The sequence below is a fragment of the Anas acuta genome, chromosome 6 (assembly GCF_963932015.1).
Source record: "Anas acuta chromosome 6, bAnaAcu1.1, whole genome shotgun sequence".
Classification (NCBI taxonomy): domain Eukaryota; kingdom Metazoa; phylum Chordata; class Aves; order Anseriformes; family Anatidae; genus Anas; species Anas acuta.
In genome coordinates, this window is record NC_088984.1 from 29,309,049 (window position 1) to 29,330,123 (window position 21,075).

The 21,075-nt window shown below is 42.4% G+C and overlaps 2 protein-coding genes across 8 annotated transcripts in view; one reads left to right on the forward strand and one right to left on the reverse strand.

The window, feature by feature from the left end:
* The window catches only part of USP40 (ubiquitin specific peptidase 40), a 52,077-nt gene that overhangs the window by 26,958 nt on the left and 4,044 nt on the right, over positions 1-21,075 (reverse strand). For 3 of the 6 annotated variants that reach the window (XM_068686198.1, XM_068686199.1, XM_068686200.1), the window contains 5 exons: positions 4,167-4,383; positions 3,584-3,651; positions 2,487-2,600; positions 1,772-1,936; positions 1,089-1,235 (listed from right to left, as the gene is read on the reverse strand). In XM_068686198.1, the coding sequence (XP_068542299.1) occupies positions 1,089-1,235; positions 1,772-1,936; positions 2,487-2,600; positions 3,584-3,651; positions 4,167-4,365 (693 nt within the window). In that variant the 5' untranslated portion in view covers positions 4,366-4,383. Of the gene's footprint in view, positions 1-1,088; positions 1,236-1,771; positions 1,937-2,486; positions 2,601-3,583; positions 3,652-4,166; positions 4,384-5,504; positions 6,218-6,258; positions 6,424-21,075 lie in introns of those variants that run through there. The other 3 variants (XM_068686195.1, XM_068686196.1, XM_068686197.1) reach the window with 3 other exon arrangements.
* LOC137858456 (UDP-glucuronosyltransferase 1A1-like) overlaps positions 8,157-21,075 on the forward strand; it is a 33,518-nt gene continuing 20,599 nt past the window's right edge. Inside the window, exon 1 of one of the 2 annotated variants that reach the window (XM_068686223.1) lies at positions 8,157-9,083. In XM_068686223.1, the coding sequence (XP_068542324.1) occupies positions 8,229-9,083 (855 nt within the window). In that variant the 5' untranslated portion in view covers positions 8,157-8,228. Of the gene's footprint in view, positions 9,084-18,400; positions 19,238-21,075 lie in introns of those variants that run through there. The other variant, XM_068686225.1, reaches the window with a different exon arrangement.

Here is a 21,075-nt window from a genome sequence, read left to right on the forward strand (position 1 = left end):
TCATCATCCTTGCCACCACTTTAGAGCATTCAGGGTCACATACACAACTCCTCTGAAGGATACCAGTGTTAACAAGTGTCAAGCACCTGAAACTTTCCCAGGGTGCCCAGCAGTGAAGGCAGAAAACCAAGCCAAAGGAAGGAGCTCTCCCATCTGGATGTCGCTACACTCCTAGGGATTGCTCTCAACACAGGCTTAACATCCACAGCTCTCAGCTGAACACTGATGAACTCCAATGACTCAGCAGAGGAAAGGGCTGCACACTGCACTTAGCTTTACAAGCAATTAAAAAAAAAAGCAACAATAGTAAATCATTAACTAGATAGTGACAAAGCAGCACAACTCAGCAGAAAAACCATCTCCTTCCTCCAAAAGCATCTTTGAGCTACAGCCTGAAGAAGACGCTTTCGCAGTCACTGCTCTGACCACAGGAAGATGACTTTTCGGCTCTGCTACCTGCTTGCTGCCTCGATTTTTATCCTCCTCATTCCTGGCCTCTCCGAAGGAGGCAAACTGCTGGTGGTGCCCATGGATGGAAGCCACTGGCTGAGCATGAAGCAGCTGGTTCTCAAGCTCGTGGACAGAGGACATGAAGTGGTGGTGCTTATACCAGATGGGAAAGAGATAGTCATACATTGTGAAACCACACACATCAGAAGACCTGGTTAGTTCCTTTCACAAGTCTGTTGTTACTCACCTGAAGGCACTACACAGCACCACAACAGATGCTTTCAGTATGTTAATGTATCATTAACATAATGTATCATAAGCAAGAGTTGCTTATTATCTGCACTCTTCATGTGAGAATTTCCATGTAGTTTACTTTGTTCTTTTCTATATGGCCTAGCAACCTATTCACCATTGGCTAGATTAAAGCCAGCAACAATACTCAAGTCAAGAAATGAGTCACATGAGCTTTTTGATGACATAGCTGAGCTTTAACATGCAGGTCCATTTTTGGTATTCTAATCTGGCATTATACAACAAGAAAGGTGCAGATTTTTTATCTGAGGGTTATAGGGTGGACACATGTAAGTGAAGTTTCTAATTGTTTAGCAGATCAAATACTGAGTGACCTAATGCATTACCTTTGAAGCTTCAACAAGTTTATCACAGGCTCCACATCGATACAAGTTCTCATTTTCGAAGTACTCTTCTTCCACATACATGTTCCACAGGGCCTCCTCCAAGCCAGCTACACCTTTTACTGCCACTGTTAGGTCTAAGAAATCTTCCTACGCAGAAATACAACAAAAAAAGACAGTAAGTAGTGTAAATTTACAGTACATTAGAAAGATACTTATCCCATTTGCTGTGGCAGATGTGAACACTTTTTTTGCTTTCATCATTGATGGGACAGAACATGCACCTTAGATTTTAATTATTTTTTAATCACAAAGAGCAGTAAAACAATGTAAAGGTATGTTTTACTGTTGTTACCCCACTGTTCAGCTGTCTGCTCTCTACTACAGGCAACATTTGCAACACAGATCTAATACTGCTTTTTTTCTCCTTTTTCCTAGTGAGTCACTTTTTAATGTAGGTAGTTTAGCAAATGCCAGCCAAGATTTAGCAACAAAGTCATGCATAATTTTTCGTGTGTTAGCAAGCCTGCAGTGCCCTAATCAATACACACTACCTAGATTCAAGAAGACTACTAGTGACACTTCAGAAAATTGTCTTTTTTTTTTTTTTTGAGTTGGGACAAAACATTTCAAGCATCTTCAAAAGACTGAACAGAAGCCTATCCTGAGAAATCCTCCGGCTTTACCTGTCTCTCACTGATATTCTTGCATTCTTTACAAACAATCTGGTTGACAACAGTTCCATGATACAATCGATTAATAAGGTCGTGACCCGAAGTCCCCACAAGAGAAGTCTCCAAAGCACTAAACAGAATCCGATTTAATTCCTGCACATCGTGCTGCCTCATTTCCTGCGTGATAAAAAAAATAAACTTCAAGAAATAAAAGTGCCATCTGCTATGCTTATTGCTTAAAAAACAAGTTCCATTAAGTCTGGCAGAGAGCTGCCTCGATTGTTACCCATGTATTTACTACACCAAAAGAAAATTATTGCTACATTTTTAACTTGTGCTTTTTGTAGAAGCTATAAGTATGTAAAATACACCATACAAAAGACACTTTTCCTATGTAGATTTCCACTAAATTCTAAGCAGAGTTACACAGTAACATTTTAGGTAGAAATTTAAGTAAATAAAGGACAAGCAACTTAGTTACTGCTGGAAAAAATGTTCCTGTAGAAACAAAGGGAAACAAAGGAAAGCTACTGAAACTGTATCTAATGGAAGAATTTATTCTATTGCTCACTGAGAACAATTAAGACATCCTTCCTGTGGAGGTACAATAGTATAAGACAACAGTTGACCTAATCAACTGCTATCTCCACAGCCTGAAATATTCTAAGAATTTTTTTCCATGTCAGACTTCAGTATCAATGATGGTGACACAGGTGCCCGTTCGTACCTCATTGCTGTTCCACCCAAAGCTCTCGGTAAGGTCTGTTGTAGACGCAGCCTGCTGGTCTAAGAGCAGAAGCTGAGCAAATAACCGTTGAAGTTGCAGTGGAATTATTCGAACCTAGAAATATAAAGCAAAATATACCCAGCACATCAGAAAGTCTTCAAGCCAATCATTTTGATTTAAAAAGAAAACTAATTTAATAAAAGTCTTGTAACAAGCCACCATTGTCTATGGCTTTTATAAATCAGGTTACTTGACTCTCACCAAAACATCTGCCAACAGTGGTTACCAAAACTGTACAAGGCCTCACCTTACTCAATACAGTCATGGAATGTAAGGTTTGTGATAAAGCAAAACTGCGCAGGTTAAAATTAAGTCACCACCAAAGTACACAATGACAACTTTATCTCCTATTTTTCATAATCCTAAAACTTAAGAACTTGTTACAAGGTGTCAAGACATTGGTTTATGAGCTACTCCTTGATCAGTAAAAATAAAAATTTTAAAATGGGTAATGAGGTGGAAAGAGAGGGGTTAATGTCAACAAGCTTGATCAGCTGCCTATATTTATCTTTGATTCACAAAGATAAAATGTTTCTAAGCAACCAGCTTCAGTCCAAGAGCTGAAGAATGAAATTCTGTAGTCAGCATTAGTAAGCACTCTTAAAATAAATAATAAATTCCAGTCCCACAACATCTTGTGTATGGGTGGGCTGTTAAACCTTCAGAGCCTCAGTGCAGTCATCTAGTCTGCACACTTTTTTAATTGGTGAAAAATAAGTCATAGCATTGTAGCTTTAGTTACAGCATAGAAAGTACAAAGAAAAAGACACTGTATAAACTTTGGGATTGTTTTTGCTTTTCCTGAACAGAAAAGAATCTCTACTATCAAATTCAGCAGAAACAAGCTCAACATCTTGCTTCTGAAGGAAAAGCTTACAACACCAAAAGCTTACATCTAGTGTGCAAAAAAGAGTATCGGCCAACCAAACTGTCTTCCAGTATCATCCTCACAACAGATTTCAGAATATTGTTTCAATTCACATGAATCAATGCTCAGCGAAATTACAGGAAAGTAATTACAGGAAAGTTTTAAATACCTTTGCGTCTGGTTTATTGATATCATCCAGAGTTCCAAGCTCTTCAGGTCCTAGAGAGAACAGTGCCTCTGTAATTGTAAAGAAAAATTCCTATTTAAGAATAAATGATGTCTTCTCTTGAGATGTTTTAACCTAAATGTCAAGTATCATGTTTTTTGTTTTATCAGATTAAGACATTAAACCATATATCTGAACAACATTCATTATTACAACTGGTTCAAGTACCCCTAAGCACAGAGGCATTTAAATGGCAAAATATACATTTTTTTCAAGAACTGTAGTGTCTGCATTAAAAATTAATAGCATGTTATGAACAGCAATACCCTCTCTTATCTACACAAGCAGTAAATGGCTACCTCTAAGAAAATATAATACATATATTACTTACATTTTGCGTAGAAGTGGCAATACTAATTTAAGAGATAAAACTCTGAGTATCCTGTAATAATTTATTTAAATTTAAGCGAAATAAACTGTTTGTGAAAACAATCTATGCTTGTGGTGTTTAACAAATAATTAGAAATGCAAGTCACTGCAAGATATCAATTCCAACATTACTTTAAGAAGATTTTGAACACAGTACCTCTAAATTCAGGTGTGAAAAGCAGCGTCTGCAGAAGGGAATTGAGGTAGCAGGTCCCACCTTGATTTTTGATACCGCTTAGGTTGGTGAAATCTCTGGGAGCTGGAGGCTCAGAATCTCTGGGCTTTGATTTCTTCCCTTTTCCACAATGATTGTTTGAAATAAAGGAAAAATCCTCTTCAAATAAGTCCCCAAACATTGTGAAGACAAAACCGTCCTATAAAAACACAAAATAATCAATTTAACAAAAAATGTAACTGAATCCACCCACTTCAAATCCTCAATGATGAACCTTTCAGTCCCAAATCAAGAAATTGCTAATACTATTTTCTTTCATGTTCTGTCCACTTTAAAAAGGGAGTGTCAGATCCATACACAGATATGCACTAATGTGACAAAAAGGTTCAAGTAAAAGCATTTGTCTTCACGCAGGTCTGAAAATACTTCTAACTAAAATCAAACTCATCACATTTTAATTTTGTATCAGCAGGAATACGCATACAAAAAAAATAGGTCCTTCTCAACACCTGTAATTATCTAGTGTTCCACTTACCTGCAGGAAAGCTTAATAAGGCCCCCCAAATTTGTCAAAATGCCCATGCTGGGTCTCAACAAATCCATCTATGCAAATAGTCTCTATTATTGGTCAGCTCAGGTGGGAAGAACTTAATAAACCAGTAAATACAGAGCAATATTTTACCAAAACATTTTCTTCACTTCCAGATATTGAAAGCCAGAAACTCAATGGCAACAAACTGGTGCTTCTTCTTTTTACCAGTCCAGTTCCATAGCCCCATGATCTTTTAGCACGTACCAAGATTCCCAACTAGCTCCTGTTTCCACCCCATAGTTCCATGTGGTATGTTGTAATACTTGTTTCAGATGTGAATAAACAGTGAGCTATATTGAAGCAGTGAATAATCATTCCTGTGCCTACCTTCACCTTCTTTACCATATTCCACTCAGGTGTCACCTCCAGACAAAAGCCCCTACAGTGACATAATCATTCCTACAACTGAATCTCTCCCCCATCTTCAGTTGATAAGGCCAACTTCCCCTGACGCCTTTACACTTTTTGACATGGGAGGACCACATCTGCATGCAATATTCAAGATGGGTGCAAACCATGGGTTTCTATACCTAAATTACAGTGTGCTATTTTGTTCTTCTTGTACAATGGCTGAGCATTGAGCTGCCTTTAAAGCAGTCTTTATCATCCCAAGTTCTCATCCCTGTACATTCGTTCCAAACCCTGCCACTACACAGTTTCCATAAATACGTGGGTGTACGTGATTGTTGTTTGTCTCTGCCCCACGATATGCATCTCTTTTGACTCACCTACAATCGATGCTGTCAGCTATGTATCGTTCAGCTGTTCAGTAGCTTAAAGACTTGAAAATTTCACTACTTGGACTTGACTATACCACAATATATATACCAGCCAGCTTCACAAGAAAAATTAACCATCTGACTTCACTGTGGTTCCCTGTCAGTTTATATGCTGAACCCTACAAAACAGGCCCTAGAAAAGGCATGAAATAACAACCCTCACTCCTCTCTATGAGGGTTCATCTTTTGTTTCTTATCATTTAGCTGATTATTTAATCAAGCAATAATGTTCTACTTCTCCTGCATCAGCTAAATTTCTTCAGGAGCCATCAGTGGCAAACCTTGGTGTGCACCTTTGGAAAATCCAGTTGTGGTTTATGGCTTCTCATTCAACCAGCTGCTAGTTCCTCTGATACTGGCCAAAATTCTTTTTATTAAATAGCATTACACGAAGCATTTTCAGTCCTTCTCATGGCAGGGCACCTTTGAAGCAAAAGGCTGTGCTCTGAGCAGCATGGAAACACTCACTGCTTTTCTGTAACGCTTCTTCAGCACTTCACACGATACATATACACTTCAGACCCACCACAGAATAAAACTACGCGGTTGGGTTCGCTAAGAAGGAGCTCTATTGTGGAAAACAAACCCTTTTGCTCTCGCCCCAACAGGTTTCTCTGCCCTGAGCACACCTCCAGCACCTGGATCCCACCTCCCACGCTTCGGGACCTAACCGCCGAGCTTCCAGCTCCCTCCAGCCTCTCACCCTTGGCTCGGCCGTGCTGCACGTTACCGTTTAGGCACAGAAACACCCCAAAAATGCTTCTTTTCCTTACTTTCCTCGCCTCAACGCGGGGCTCAGAGCTGCCCCCAGGCCCCCGGCCGCCGCCCCGCCGCCGCCGCCATATTTGTTGGGGCGCCGCGCGAGGCACGCCGGGAGGCGCGGCCTCGCCGCGAGGGCTGCTGGGGGTTGTAGTTCCCTCCCCCCCCCCATGGCGGCCATGACGGGGTGCCCGCGTTAGTCAGCGGTTACCTTGCACTGCCTTGAACCCGGCAAAGTTTAACTCACAAATAAACCTTCCCCGGATCATTAAGCCAGGCGAGGGTGATAGGGGCGTGCTCTAAATGCTCGGAAGCTCTCCTGAGATACTGATTAACCTGTCCTGAGCTCGCCTCTGCACCCCCTGCAGTTCTCATTAAGCACCCCCTGCTTTCCGTCCTCATTAAGCACCCCCTGCCTTCTTTCCTCATTAAGCACCCCCTGCCTTCCCCATTAAGCGTGTGGCAAAGTTGGGACAACGCTCACCCTGCCACTGAAGGGGCCCGAGAGGAGGCCCAGGCTTCAGGGAGGGCAGGACACCTTTGCTTACATGTACACCTCTCCAGCAAATTTGGGAGTGCCATTATCAAAGCATTTTCAAGAGAAAATGCTGTTTATTAAACTTCTCATGCTCCAAATGATCACTTTTAAGTGTATTTTGCATAAATGTAGAAGTAGTAACTTGTTCTAGTTATTACTCACCCTTTTTTTTTTCCCTTACATTTTTACCTAAATGAAAGGTAAAACTCCCCCAGCTCTAAAGTCCAAAGATTTTGTTTTCTGAAAAGTTACCAAGTGCCTAAAAGAAAAATGCTTTCTGCCACTTGCTCTGTAGCTTCGCTACCCAAGGAAAAAAATCCAGATGTTGGTAAAGTTGGAAAAGAAAGTAAAAAGACTGACAAGAAAACCATGCAGAAAGCTCTACGCAATTAACATCATTGCATTAACAGTGGTGTGGAAGGGAGAGAAATACTGCCTCTGCGTCTCAGTTGTGTTTCTAAGAGGACCAAAGGGAATGACAGGGATGCTTCAGCCTGGGTGTCACAAAAAGGTTCTGGACCCAGAGAGTGGTCAGGCACTGGGACAGCTCTCAATTTGGACAACGATCTCAGACATAGGGTCTGATTTTTGGGTGGTGGGGTGTGGAGCCAGGAGTTGGACTTGATGATCCTTGCGGGTCCCTTCGAACACAGGATATTCTATGGACCTGTGGTTCTAAATATCCTATGTTTCATTATTTTTCCATGTCACAGTGCCATTTAGGCATCTAATTGTTTAGGCGCTTGATAGCTCCAAATCTCTGCTTCAGATGCCAGGTCAGCCCTTCTCAACGTCTCTTGGTGTTACTGTATGCCATAGGAGGGATGCTCCGTTTCCTGCTAGCTGAAAAATTGTGGTTCATCTGCCCTTTCCTCTTATCCTGAGGTTCTCCTGTTCTGTCTTCAAATAAATTCTGTGAACATCTGTGACTCCAACTGTGATGAAATGTGTTGAAGCTGTTTTCATTTGTTACTGTGTTATTGGAGTTGTTCTCACCAGACTCACCTTCCTTGGCCCTGTCTAAGTGGTAAGACAAGACACAAGAGTGATAAAGAGGGAAGTCTTAAGAAATCTGATTAGGATGTCGAGGAGCTAGTTCTCTATTAAATGCTGAAGAACTCCAATGACTCAGCATGGGAAAGGGTCACTCACTACATTTGGCTTTACAAGCAATTAAAGGGAAAAAAAAAAAAAAAAGGCAACAACAGTTCTCATCCATAGCTGAGCCCAGATCAAAGCAGTAAATCATTAACTAGAAGATAATGACAAAGCAGCACAACTCAGCAGATAAATCCATCCGCTTCCTCCAAAAGCATCTTCGAGCTACAGCCTGAAGAAGAAGACGCTTCTGCAGTCACTGCTCTGACCACAGGAAGATGACTTTTCGGCTCTGCTACCTGCTTGCTGCCTCGATTTTTATCCTCCTCATTCCTGGCCTCTCCGAAGGAGGCAAACTGCTGGTGGTGCCCATGGATGGAAGCCACTGGCTGAGCATGAAGCAGCTGGTTCTCAAGCTCATGGACAGAGGACATGAAGTGGTGGTGCTTATACCAGAAATAAGCTGGCAGATGGGAAAGGGACAATCATACACTGTGAAAACATACTCAGTGGATTACACATTAGAAGACCTGGATAAGTTCTTTGCAGAGTATTTATCTGTTCACCTGAGTAACCAGCCTTTCCCAATGAATGTTCTGTCACTCTACAACGTCTCAAAATGCACTTTTGGATTGTTCCTTAATCAGTGCAAGAACATTTTCAGAAGCACAGAAATAATGCAGTACTTGAATCAAAGTGACTTTGATGCTCTCCTAACAGACCCTATTGCTTTGTGTGGAGCAACACTTGCTAATTACCTTTCTCTTCCGTTTGTGTTCTTCATGAGAGGATTTCCTTGCAGTCTACACTATGATGCATCACAGTGCCCAAGCCCTCTGTCGTATGTCCCAAGACTGTTTACATTCAACTCAGACAACATGACCTTTTTCCAGAGAGTGGAAAATGCATTGATTGCACTCCTGGAGCTTGTGTACTGTAATGGTTTCTATGAAGAAGGATTAAAGCTTTCCTCTGAAATTCTTCAAAGAGACGTATCCCTATTAGACCTGCTGAACGGTGCTTCCATTTGGCTACTGAGATACGACTTTGTGTTTGAGTATGTCAGACCGGTGATGCCCAATATGGTCTTCATTGGAGGTGTAAACTGTGCTCCGGGCAAACCACTGCCTAAGGTATGTTCTTTTTCTTCAAATCATACATTTTCCAAAGATATGTAATCACATGGCTTATGGGCTTTTGTGCTCTTGAATTTATTTATTTGTTTGTTTGTTTGTTTGTTTATTATATATATATTTTTATTTATCTAGTAGTGATTTCATACATCTGGTTTCTGGCAGTTGCTTTCCATGGGCTGAAATGGCTTTATCCTGATGGAGGCAGATGACTGTCATTTGAATTAGTAAAGATTTTCTGACAAGTCCAACAAAAAATGGACTTCATCAGCCAGCTACCGTCCTCAGTGAATATTTATTTTATTCTTCAGTCTGATGCAATTTTGGTTTCACTTTCATGAATCCTGGCATATATTTCTTTTGTCCGACTAAAACTCCAAAGACCCCACGTTGAGAGTCTTTTGTTGTTCCTGTTGTCATTAATTCTAGGCTCAGCAAAGTCAGTTAACTTGCTTTGGTTGTATTTTCATAACATACGGTTTCCTAGGTGGCAGTCTATGTTATTTCTGTTTGTAGATCATGGTGAAACATAAATCTCAAGCTGAAACTGAAAGAATTATTCTAACATAGTGTATTTTGTGAAACACAAACGCAAAATCAGAGACATTTTTATTATGTGTTTCTTGACATTTATAAGAACTGTTCTGTGGGATTTGTAAAGCTAATCTAGAAAGTTAAAAACAATTAATAGCACCAGACATTTCTTCCCAGGCACATATTACATTCCTGTGAAATTACTTCCTCACTTCTGAATTGTGGTCACACAATATCACTACATGATTGCACTACAGTATCTTTGAGTTGATTTTTTTCTCTTTTTTTCCTTCTTTTATATTCTCTGATGGGCTTACACAGACTCCCCCGAACCGCTCCTAGGCAAATAAAAAATAAGCTGACTGCATACATTCTCTAGTATTAAACTCGAGGGAGTGGCACTTAGTAGTTTTAGATTTAAGAGGTACCATGGCACGTTCTTTCTGATTGCGTGACATTAGTCTTCTATTTGTTTTTATAACCTGAAGGTCTCAGAGCTGCAAACACGTTGTAGCTTGCTGCTTTCCAAAGGGGTAGAACCATCCTGGCTTTATTTTATACCTGCCGTCTCCTGTCCTCATACTGATGTTTGTTATTGAGTGGAAATCATATGTTCTGCATCTTCAAAAACCTTGTGTATTCCTCCTAACTTCACTCTGGCTTTTCTGCCTACATTTCCACAGAGAACAGAAGAATGGTTCCTATTTCACTTGGAACTGCCCAGCAGCAAGGCCATGAAGTAGGGAAGTGTAAATATGCAAAGGGAGTCACATGGGTGAAAAAAGTCTGCCTATCCATACACAGTTGTAAACTCTAGGTTAATCATCTTTGTTCATAAATATAGTCGTGATAAAAATAGGTGGCTCTCTGAAACCTGGTATCCCATTGCTCAACAGATAGGAAAACAAAAGGTTAGAATGACTAGGAAAGAAAGGGAAAAAAAAAGAAAAGAGAAAAGCTCTCCGAGCTACTCAATAAGTCCATGGCATACTTTCATTCTGAATATTGTCTGACTTCTCATCTCAGAGGAAATATGGTAGAACGGCAAAAGTACAGAAGAAGGTGAGAGGGCTGGTAAAAGGTTTGAGCAAGATCTATTTTGTGATCGAAAAAAACAGATCTACAGAACAAAGGTCTCAGAAATTGTGAATGACATGGGCAAGATGTGTGAAGAATGATTGTTCTGTTTCCTGTCGGGCAATAACTATGGGATGCTTGGAAAAATCAGGTATTGATTTAATGGCTTCAGAGCAAAGACAGGAAGGTGATTTTTCCTCTCATGTATTTCTCCCAAGCTTTGAAATGCCTTGACAGTGGCCATTATAGATGGGAAAAAAAAATTACAGGAGTTCAACAAGGGAATAGACAAGTTCATGAAAACAAACAAACAAACAAAAAACCACACCATAGAGATATGTAATATAAACACAGAAACAAAGACAATATAAACAATATTCAATGTCAGCAATACAGTTTGTTTCAAGAGCTCCCTGAGCCACTTATTGCTGGTGGCTGCGAGGCTGCTCTGCATGCAGGTTATCGCTGCTTTCTTACAGCATTCCTCAGCATTACTTGATGTCCAGTGTAAGGATGACAATTCATTTTGTATGCCAAATTGAGATCCAAGATGAGATTTGGAAATCATTTACGTGGTTAAGCAATAAGCTCAGCACTGTGCCCAGAGCTCTTATGATAACTACTAATTATAATGAAACCAACCCTGTGAATGATTGACTTTGGGTGATAAGACCTGCTCCCGAACTTCCCTTCTTGAAGAGTTTTCTTTGGGATTTTCTTTGGGGTTGCATACAGACCTAGGAGACATTAGTTGTCTTATTTCTTCATTGGCTTGCTACGCAGGTGCTTTTTATGACATTCCCTGAGCTTTCAGATCAGTGGGATACTTCTAGTACTGTCTAAGGTGAAAGCCACTGGCTTAGCATGAGTCCAGTATTGGAAAAGCTCAGGCAGATTGGGCACAAAATGCTTGCCGATGATCTACAAACCACTATGTAGATGACATGCTGGACAGGTGAACTTCTGTAAGGCTCTGTGGCGACAACCTGTCCCACTTGATGTTGTGGCAGTCAGTAACAGCTCAGTGCAACACTGCCAGGGTGATATTTCCTCCCTGCAGGAGTCTGTTCAGTAAGAAGGAAATGACAGTGTCCTATTCACAGTGGCTTTGATGCTCTCTTGTGATGCTCCTGTGTGGGGTGAGAGTTGCTAATTGTGCTTTACTCCTATCCATGCTGTCTGGGAGAGGATCCCCGAGTGGTTCACACCAGGGAACAGCTCTGGGAATTGTTCTGCAGGTTCTCATTGGCTGCAGCTGTAATTATCCAGGTTTTGTGCAGGAGAATCATTAGACGCATAGGCCTGTGCATCCAAGAGAAGGGTGGTGGTGCTTGGCCAGGCATCGTCACTTCATCCTTTAGCAAATCCAAGCATTTGTAGTTCTATCAGGGTGGCACAGTGACAGCCACAGGCTTAGACCTGCCTGTAGGTGGCCCGACATGAACTCCCTGAGCTAGGAGGCTGCTTATCTAGCCATGAGGTGAGCAGGCAGGGCTGTTTAGGATTACAACACTCACAAGTTTATTGCATCTGCAGGCAGCCTCTTTGTGGCTGGAGATGTGTGGCAGCAGGCAATGCAAGCATCCAGCTGGATGGCAGTGCCACTCACAGCTCCCTTGCTTCCTTGGCCCCTCTCCCAGGTTTTCCCCTCCGTCCTGCTGTACCTTAATAACCACCTGTAGGATAGTGACACGGATCCCCTGTTTCCCTGGCAATTTTTTTTGATCACTCTGAAATACATTTTATCCTCTGTAGGTCAAAACTGCATTTTCTATTTCAATGTCAGATGTGGAAGTATGTCTATAAAGAAGCAAAGTGACAAGAAAGGACAGGCTGGCACTGAAGGCTTCTGATGAGTAAAGCACTCCTGTGGTGCAGCTTTCTTTTCTCAGTCAGCGGAGTAGTGGCTCAAAATGAGGTTTCTTTTCTTAGAAGAGCAGCTTAAGACACAGACCTTTCCAATACAACACTTCGTATAGCTTTCCACAGGCAGAAATATCTGGTATTGCCACCCAGTTCCAGAAGAGGGCTCCTTTGTGCCACATCTGACACTGCCTGGCTCAGTACCTGTTCAGGAGCTCAAGGCATTGCTGAGGAGCTCAAGTTTTCACAGAACTGAGCAAATGTGTCACATGCAGCACAGAGCTGGGAATGAAATCCCCAAATCCCTGACCCTCCTGAGCCATAAACATCATCCTGAAATACTCTCATCTAAGGCAGAGTGGTAGAGCCTTTTCTCCGTCAACTCCTGACCACAGGACTATGCCTGGGGGAACACAAATTGCATTTATTCATTGACTAAGATAACTGGCTGCCTCAGGCTGCGTTTCCTCTTGTCTTCCAATTTGCATTGCCATCTGCTTCAGTATCGATTACATATTCATTAACAGACGCATAAATCCAGTTGCCAAGTCCCAGTGTCATGCAGGTTTAATACAAGGCTTGCAGAAAACAGGCCTGGTATCTCAACTGGGCAGAGGTCCTATGCCAGCATCATATTGACTCCTGAAGTACCTGAAGGTTGTTGTGATAAGTGTTCCCTCATTAGGGAGACCAGAAATGAACTTGCACTGTGTGTCCAGAGACACTTTGATGAATATCTCATTCATAACCAAAGCAAATGCAAAGCTGCATTATTTTTTTTTTAGGCAGTTCACAACGTTTGTGTAAATTGATCAAAGCTCAGAGATGTAAGCTATAGCAACCTTTCAAAAAAGTTTCTAGCTTTTTAACCCAAACCACTAAACACTTATTTAAACAACTGGTCAACTTAAAATAGCAAAATAAACTGATTCAAGAAGATACGTGTAGTTGCTCCAGTAAAGCAGGAGTAGAACTGAACAAAGGCACTGTGTTTTGTCCCTCCAGCAAAGGGATTAAGAAAACAGGCCCTGCTCCGAAACCCTCTTGCCAGAGCCAGCAGCATCTGAGAAGCTCTGATAAGGAGACATGTCCAACTGGTCCTTTGAAATATGCAACTGAAGTGGAATTCAAAGACTTTGGCAAAAAGTCAAAGCATACAGTAAGCAGTACCACAACACACAGACATACCTGGTACACAGACACACTTTTCAAAACCTGCACAGCCAAATGTCACTGTGTGTCCTCAGAAGGGACTCACATGTCTGAGGGAACCATCGCTTTCCTAACACGGGTAGGTGATGTAGTACAGGTACAGGGCAACTCTTCATTTTCAGCACTGAGGCATGAATCATCACTCTGTTCATAAACCAAACAACAGGCTCATCTTCAACATTCAAGGTGTCGATGAACTTACTGACATTTCCGAGCAGTCTTATACCATGCCAGTATTTGTAAAGTTGTTGAACACCTCTAAAAGTAGCCACACTGTTCATCTGCCTTACATTGCAATGGCAGAATACACATCAGGCAAATAAAAGCAGTGCTGCTTGTGGGGGAAAAATATTAACTGCCATGTATTGTGCATCTTCATTGCACAGCATGCATCAGCCTGAAATGGCCAGTCTAAAGCATTCATTTCACTGTCCCTTTCAGTCTGTTCTTGTCCACATCACTGTGCTTTCCATATTTCAAAGAAAAGATATAAAAGGAGGCTAGAAAACACTTCTTTCTACGAAAATCCCTTCATATCAAATGGAACTACTGCCTTAGTTTCCCTACCCATAACAAGTTCGTCTTCTGGTCAAGTTAGCCTTCTTTAATATGATTCTAAAGGTAAATGTAAAGGTAAAAATATTTGACAAAGGTCTGCGCACAAAAATCAAGAAATGTTATAAGAGTATAGGATACAGTCAATAATTTCAGGATCACATACTGTCGTTTTCATATGATCTCTATTTACTGCTTAGAAGAGGGCTGCCCTAAAAACAATCTGTGTTCTGTGGCTTCCTTAGCTGCCTGCTGCTTCTTGCTACTGTGAAGACTTAAAGTTACTTCCCAACTGGCAGTTTGATGAGTTGTTTTCCCTCTGAAGCCATGCTAGGCATACTTCCTCATTCTGTGCAGGTGAATAACAGTGTATGTCCATAGCTATGACAGGTAGGAAATCAGGCAGGTTCATGCTAGCAGCTACCAAGCTACTGTAATCCTTTTGTTTGACACTTGAGCATCAAAAAAGGACTGGGTTCAATTACACAAGGATTCCTTCTGACAAAATCTAAAGCCCTATCCATCATCCAAAAGCCTGGGAAATCAAATTGCGCTGTCATCACACTCAGGTGTTCGAACAACTTTTTACTGCTTGCAAAGCCCAGAGCACAAGGGTGTGAGCAACCTCATCTAACAACAGGAAAACAACTTGAGTAGGTGAAACAACACCTCTAGATTGCTTCTTCCCTAACTGCCACTCACTGTTTGCTGCTTAGATGAGAAGGAATCCACATGGCAGCCAGTCTGTCCTGCTGTTATTAACACCTCTTTCAGCTGAAGCAACCCCAGGGTGAACGGTAAGCTCAACTGCACCCTAATACCTTAACATGACTAGTGATCCAAGCTTAAGTCTTGTTTAATTTCTGTCTCTCTGCATGCAGTGGGGAAGGCTTTCCTCCTTCTGCCAAGAGCTGGCACACAGCTCTTGCACTTTGAGGTCTCTTTTCTTGTAAATTCTCCGAGGTGTTCTTCTGCAAATACAAGTGGAGTAATACAGTAATGAGCAGCAGAGCATTCAAACCTGCAAGTGACACCAGTGCCCTTTGCTACTGGATAATGAACAGCAAACACGTGTAAGCCTACTAAGTTATGTTAAAAAACAAGCCAGTATGTTAATTTTCTGAATACCGATTATTTGGCTTAGACCTGACCCCAGCTGAGTCTGTGCTAATCTAAGAACTTCAACCTTTGTTTGTCTGTTGTATTCTGTGTCCTGTTAAAATGGTTTGCCTTTAATTTCTCTGGCTTTTATTCTGTTCCTTCTTTTGCTTCCTCACCTCTTCCACAGTTTTTGCTCTGATGGTCCAGAAAGTAGGGAGTCTGTTGAGTCTGTAAAAAAGTATAGCCATACTAGCAAGAGGCTGGTGCTCATATAGACTGGAAGATGAATATTGTATTTTTTTTCTTCTTCTTTCTTGAGGGCAGGCTCCCCTCTTATACCCTTCTCTCCACAGCAGTTCTTTTCAAAACAACTTTTCATTGCTCGAACAACTTTGAATGTAACAACAGCAAACACCCAGAAACATCCATGCCTTAACGGCTGGAGAACAAGAGAACCACCTGGAGAACAAGAAACCAGAGACTGCTTGGAGTCTCCTGAATCACCCTTCTTCATTCCCTCTAGACTCTTTTATATTCCTGATGGCCTCGTCGTTACGAGTCTAATGTTATCTCAGCCACGGGGCTTTCCAACCCCCATGGCCACATTCCCAAACCTCCCCCTTCTTTATTAATATCAACCATTTTCTCGACACGAATTACCACTCCATATATAACACAACCAAGAAGTATCTGGCCCTGCAGAGTTCATGAACTGTTTGAGTCATGAACTGACTTGACACAGGCCGTGAACTCCTAAGTTCATGCACTAGAACCCTGTTGGTTTATGTTATCTGATGTTCAGCTGTGAACTTCTGTTTTGCAACCTAATTTTATGCCCGATAGGATGACGGGTTAAATGGAAGTTATCTGTAGAGATGAGGACAGAGTTTCAGTTGGCTGCTTATCTTCAAAAATGCAGGTTTGCATCAATGGGAAAAAAAAAAAAAATCACTTTTCTCAATTGTACCAACTAGTCTTTGTTGTTTAAAAAACAACTCAGGTAGTTCAACACTGATTTTTCATATTTATCTTTAGTGTAAGTTATGTTTCACTGTACCATTTGCTTGAGTTGAATTGGAAAAGAAAATGCTTATAAAAAATTACTATACTGTAACAATTTGACAGTCTGCAGTGGGATGGAGATCTCCATCACTGTATGGATAATTGTAATTTGGTACACTCTGTATAGACTAAGTATGTCCACGTGGGGTAATCCTAGCAGTCCACCTGTTCTGTGGATGCCTTTCTATCATGGGTCCCCATGTAAGCTAGATTATCTTGCCAGTAAATGTCCAAATACCACTTCTTATATCCCAAGGGGCTCTACCAGCTGCACAAACCATGTGGCAGTCTCCCTGTGGGTGCTGAACCTCCTTGTCAGCAACTGCCTTCTAAGGACATTTGTGCCAGGTTTAAGCAGTGCTTTAAAGTCTGGAGAGATGTCCATCCACCATCATTTTATCAAAGGGCTCTATTTGGATACCAAGATACCACTCCTTTTATGCCCCACCTTCTCTTCACTCAAGGAATCAGCTGCAAGAAAGGGAAAAGCCTGTCAAAGGTACAAGGATCTGGGGCAGATATTTTGTGCTTGATGGGAGAGCAAGCCGTACACAGGAGTAAAAGTTTCACACAGGTTTGTGAGAGAATTTTCCACTCAGATCTTCTTTGGGCAAGCTTCGTGTTTTCCCCTGTGCTGGTGTTGCTGTAGGATGGTTTAGATGGTCCTGCCCTACTTCATGAGTGTGCTGCAGTGAGAAGTGATCAGAAGACCAAAGCTCTTAGCTCATGCTGATAAAAACTATGAAAAGAAATTAGATAGGAGACAAGTTCAATCCAATCACATGGATGAACAAAACCTAGGCATGGGACCAATTGAAGGTGGCCCAGCACCACCTCTGCAACCTGGGAAGTGTTCTTACAAGTAAGTGAAGCTGCAAACCTGGGTTTACCTGGCATTGCCAACAAACACTGTCCAGCTGTATCTGAGACTGCTGTGGCATGTTCACATGTTGTGACAGCTCACACAACAGCCGTGCACAGCCCTACATCCTGGGAAAGGGGTGGACACAGGGCATATAGGGTGCCCAGATACCACTGTCTGACCTGGGCAGGGATGGGGCGGATGGGTCCCATCTCACATCAGAGCTGCAGTTGTGCTGCACTGAGTAAGCGCTGCTGTAAGAGCACAGGGAGAGATCATGGGGGACTTGGCTTCTTATGGATTATTCCAAATGTGTGGTCTCTAGAGAAAAATGCCCGGCTGTGGGAGGAGTAGCTCTAACAAAAAGCCAAGCCTTTCTGGGCAAAGAACAAGGGACGGGCAGGAGTCATTCCCAGCTGCCTGCGTGACTTGTGCTCACGTGTCCATAGCTGTTAATGGGTGCTGCCTGCCTGCACGTGAGGCTAACTGAGCCACAGGCTAAAGCTGGGCTCTTGTTGCCTTCCCTGGACATTTCCCCTGTGGCTCAGTAACAATAACTGCAGACTCACCCAGCAGCTTGCAGTCCCCTACCTCCCAGCCTGCTGTGCTCGGGGGCAAGAAGGGTGAACAGGAGAGACTGCGGCTGTGGTTCAGGTAAGGAATATGAGATGCAACGGGGTCTGCATGGCTGGGCTGCTGATGGTAGGAAGGATCATCAGTCAGTGGTCCTAGTATGGGACAAAGAAGAGCAGGCTGAGGCACTGAGCTGTAGTCACAGCCTGGGAGAGCCACGTTTATGGCAGAAGACACACCTTTCTCATGGTTGTGCAAACCAGCTTTTGAAGCACAAACCCCAGTTCAACCCTTTGTAATCATTAAACTTCCAATGTGAATCCCATTGCGTGCAAACTGCAAAACCAATGAAACATGCGGCAAGTCAAAAAGGGCAAAGGTATCGTGAAAAAGCATTGCCAAGTGGTGCATTTGCATAGGTGGATCGTAGCTACAAAAGCTCTCTCTCACTTGGACTCCGGTCTGTTCAACTCCAAACATGCTGGTGGCTGTGCTGCTCCCCTTCTTGTGCTGCCTGGGTAGCGCTGCTGCTGGGAAGGTGCTGGTGATCCCGATGGAGGGCAGTCACTGGCTCAGCATGAAGGAAGTGCTGGTTGAGCTGAGCAAGAGAGGGCATGAAGTAATTGTCGTGTCACCAGAGATGAAAACGGTTGTAGATTCCTCAGAGTGGTACACGCTGAAAACATACCCTGTACATTTTAAAGAGGAAGAGATGGAAGATCTTCTGCATTCACTTACTGCAAACAGTTTTAGTGACCAGCCTTTTATTTACAGATTTTTGAATATTTGGGATATTTTTAAAAAGAGTTCTGCCGTCTTTGAAGTTGCTTGCAGTTCCCTACTGCACAACAAAGAGATGATGAAATTCATTGAAGAAAGCAAATTCGATGTAATGTTTACAGACCCTGTGACACCCTGTGGACAAATAATTGCTTTGCATTTTTCTATCCCTTCTGCTTTCTTCTTGCGGGCTATCCCATGTGCTATAGACACTCACGCCGCTCAGAGTCCGGACCCACCGTCCTATGTCCCACGAATGTTCTCCCTCAATACAGACCATATGACATTTCCTCAGAGAGTCAAGAACGTACTGATTGCCATTTCAGAGGCTTTCACCTGCAGAATCATCTTTTCACCATTCGAAAGACTGGCCTCGGACTTTCTCCAAAAGCCCATCACGGTTACAGAGCTTTTAAGCCACGGGTCCATTTGGCTGAAGAGACTGGACTTTGTCTTTGACTACCCCGCACCCGTGATGCCCAATATGATTTTCATTGGAGGCATCAACTGTGCACGGAAGAAGCCGTTATCTCAGGTCAGTGACTGGCTGGGAAAAGTATAACAAGGGAGACGTTCCAGCAGTGTTTGATGTAGAGTTTACTTACCTAAAGATTAGCTGTTTGTTTTGTTAACAAGTTGTGGTTCCACCTCCTTTGCTTGGGCCTGCCCAACACAGGGATTTTTTTCAGTGAGGGATCACACGCTCTGCAGTGTTTAATTCCAGCTGGTCAGGTGCACAAACACTGCTTGGTCCAGGAATGAATGCAAAAAGGGCAGGAAAATTATAGCAGCTCTTCCAAACATTCCCTGCCCCACGTGGCAGTGGCATATTTCTTCTAGAGCACTAGCTGCTTATCTGGTCAAAAAGCAACTCACCGGGTTATGTGCAGTAGCATTATTTGCTCTTCTCTGTAACAGCAGTGTTGTGTTTGAGTTGAAGGCTAATAATTTTTTTTGTGGTGAAAGTTATGGTCTAAGAACAGTTCCCATCACAAAAACTAGACAGCTGAATTCTCTGCTGCATTTTTATGAGACATCCAGCTTGGATAGGAAAATGTTGACGGGTGGTTGCTCGGGCATCTGTGACCTAAAAAGCATGCAATAAAAGCACGTGCTTCATGACCAAGAATTCCAGTAAATATTGTGGGATCTTTAAAGCTGATCACTTGTAGCATGTGTGTGATACATGAGAGCTTGCTGGTGCTCATGCTGTACATGTAGCCCATAGCTGCATGTGATGTATCTGGGCTTCTTGCTTGCTTGTGATATAAGTAGAACAGTCTCACGTTGTGAAGCCAGAGATTAACTAGAAAAAGACAGCTAAGAGGAGACAGCTCTCCTCAGCAGCTGATGGATCTGTAGTTAGTGTCATCCAGCAGTTTCAGCAATATATCGCATCATTTCCTGGAAAGGATAAAGTTTTATCCTTTACAGATGCTCCTTAGAAATAAACAGGCACCTCTCTACTCTTCCCTTGAACTTTTCTCACTTGCCAGCCTTCTGTGCGTCATAAGGAATGCACTCCTCCTTCTCCTCTGGCATTCAGATGTCTTTGTGAATATGAATGAATGAAGCTTCAGGATAAAACAGATTTGCATTTCCCAAGCATAGCACACCTTCCCCAGAGCCAACCTTAAAGCCCTCGGGCTTTGCTTTACTCCTCCCAGTACTTCACCTGATGCTGCCCATTGAAAGTACCACTGATTTCTGTTGAGCTGCTATCATGCAGATCTTGCTTTCTCACAAAAGTGTCTTTCAAATTGCCACCCCCTCCCTGCATGGGCACTTTTGTCAGGGTAGTGCTTTTTCCTATCTGTTCTGTCCATCCAGCTCTTTAATGGCTCCCTCAGGGACAAACCCAGGGAGACCAGCTCTGCCTGCAGGCCAGGCCTTGTGGCAGTTCCAGCTTAAATTTAGGCTCTCCTCTAAAGACAGAGCTCGCTCTCACCTTATCTTGCTCAGGGGCTAAAGTTCACAGTCCAGCAAGAATAGTTATTACCAATTCTTTAGTGGTGCTGCCAGCCCTGATTTTTATTTTTTTTTTTTAATTTTATTTTATTTGCTGTTTTCTGGCTATGGCTGTGCATCACATGGTTGCATCTAACAGCACAGTTTAATCCTGCAGGTTGACAAGTGTCTATAACAAATACTTGCTAACTGCTTAGAGTTTTAGTTCCTAGTCTTAGCTTTTCATCTGCAGTGAGAACATCACCACTTACCATTCACAGTCAGTTCTTGTCCTGAAACAAGAGGACTGTTGTTTTCTAATCCTGTCCAGACTTTCCTGTATCTAATTGGGTACAAGGGGAACTGAGTGGCTTTTCTTATAACTCCTGGAAGAAGAAAGTGTTTCAGAAAGGCACAGGATGAGAA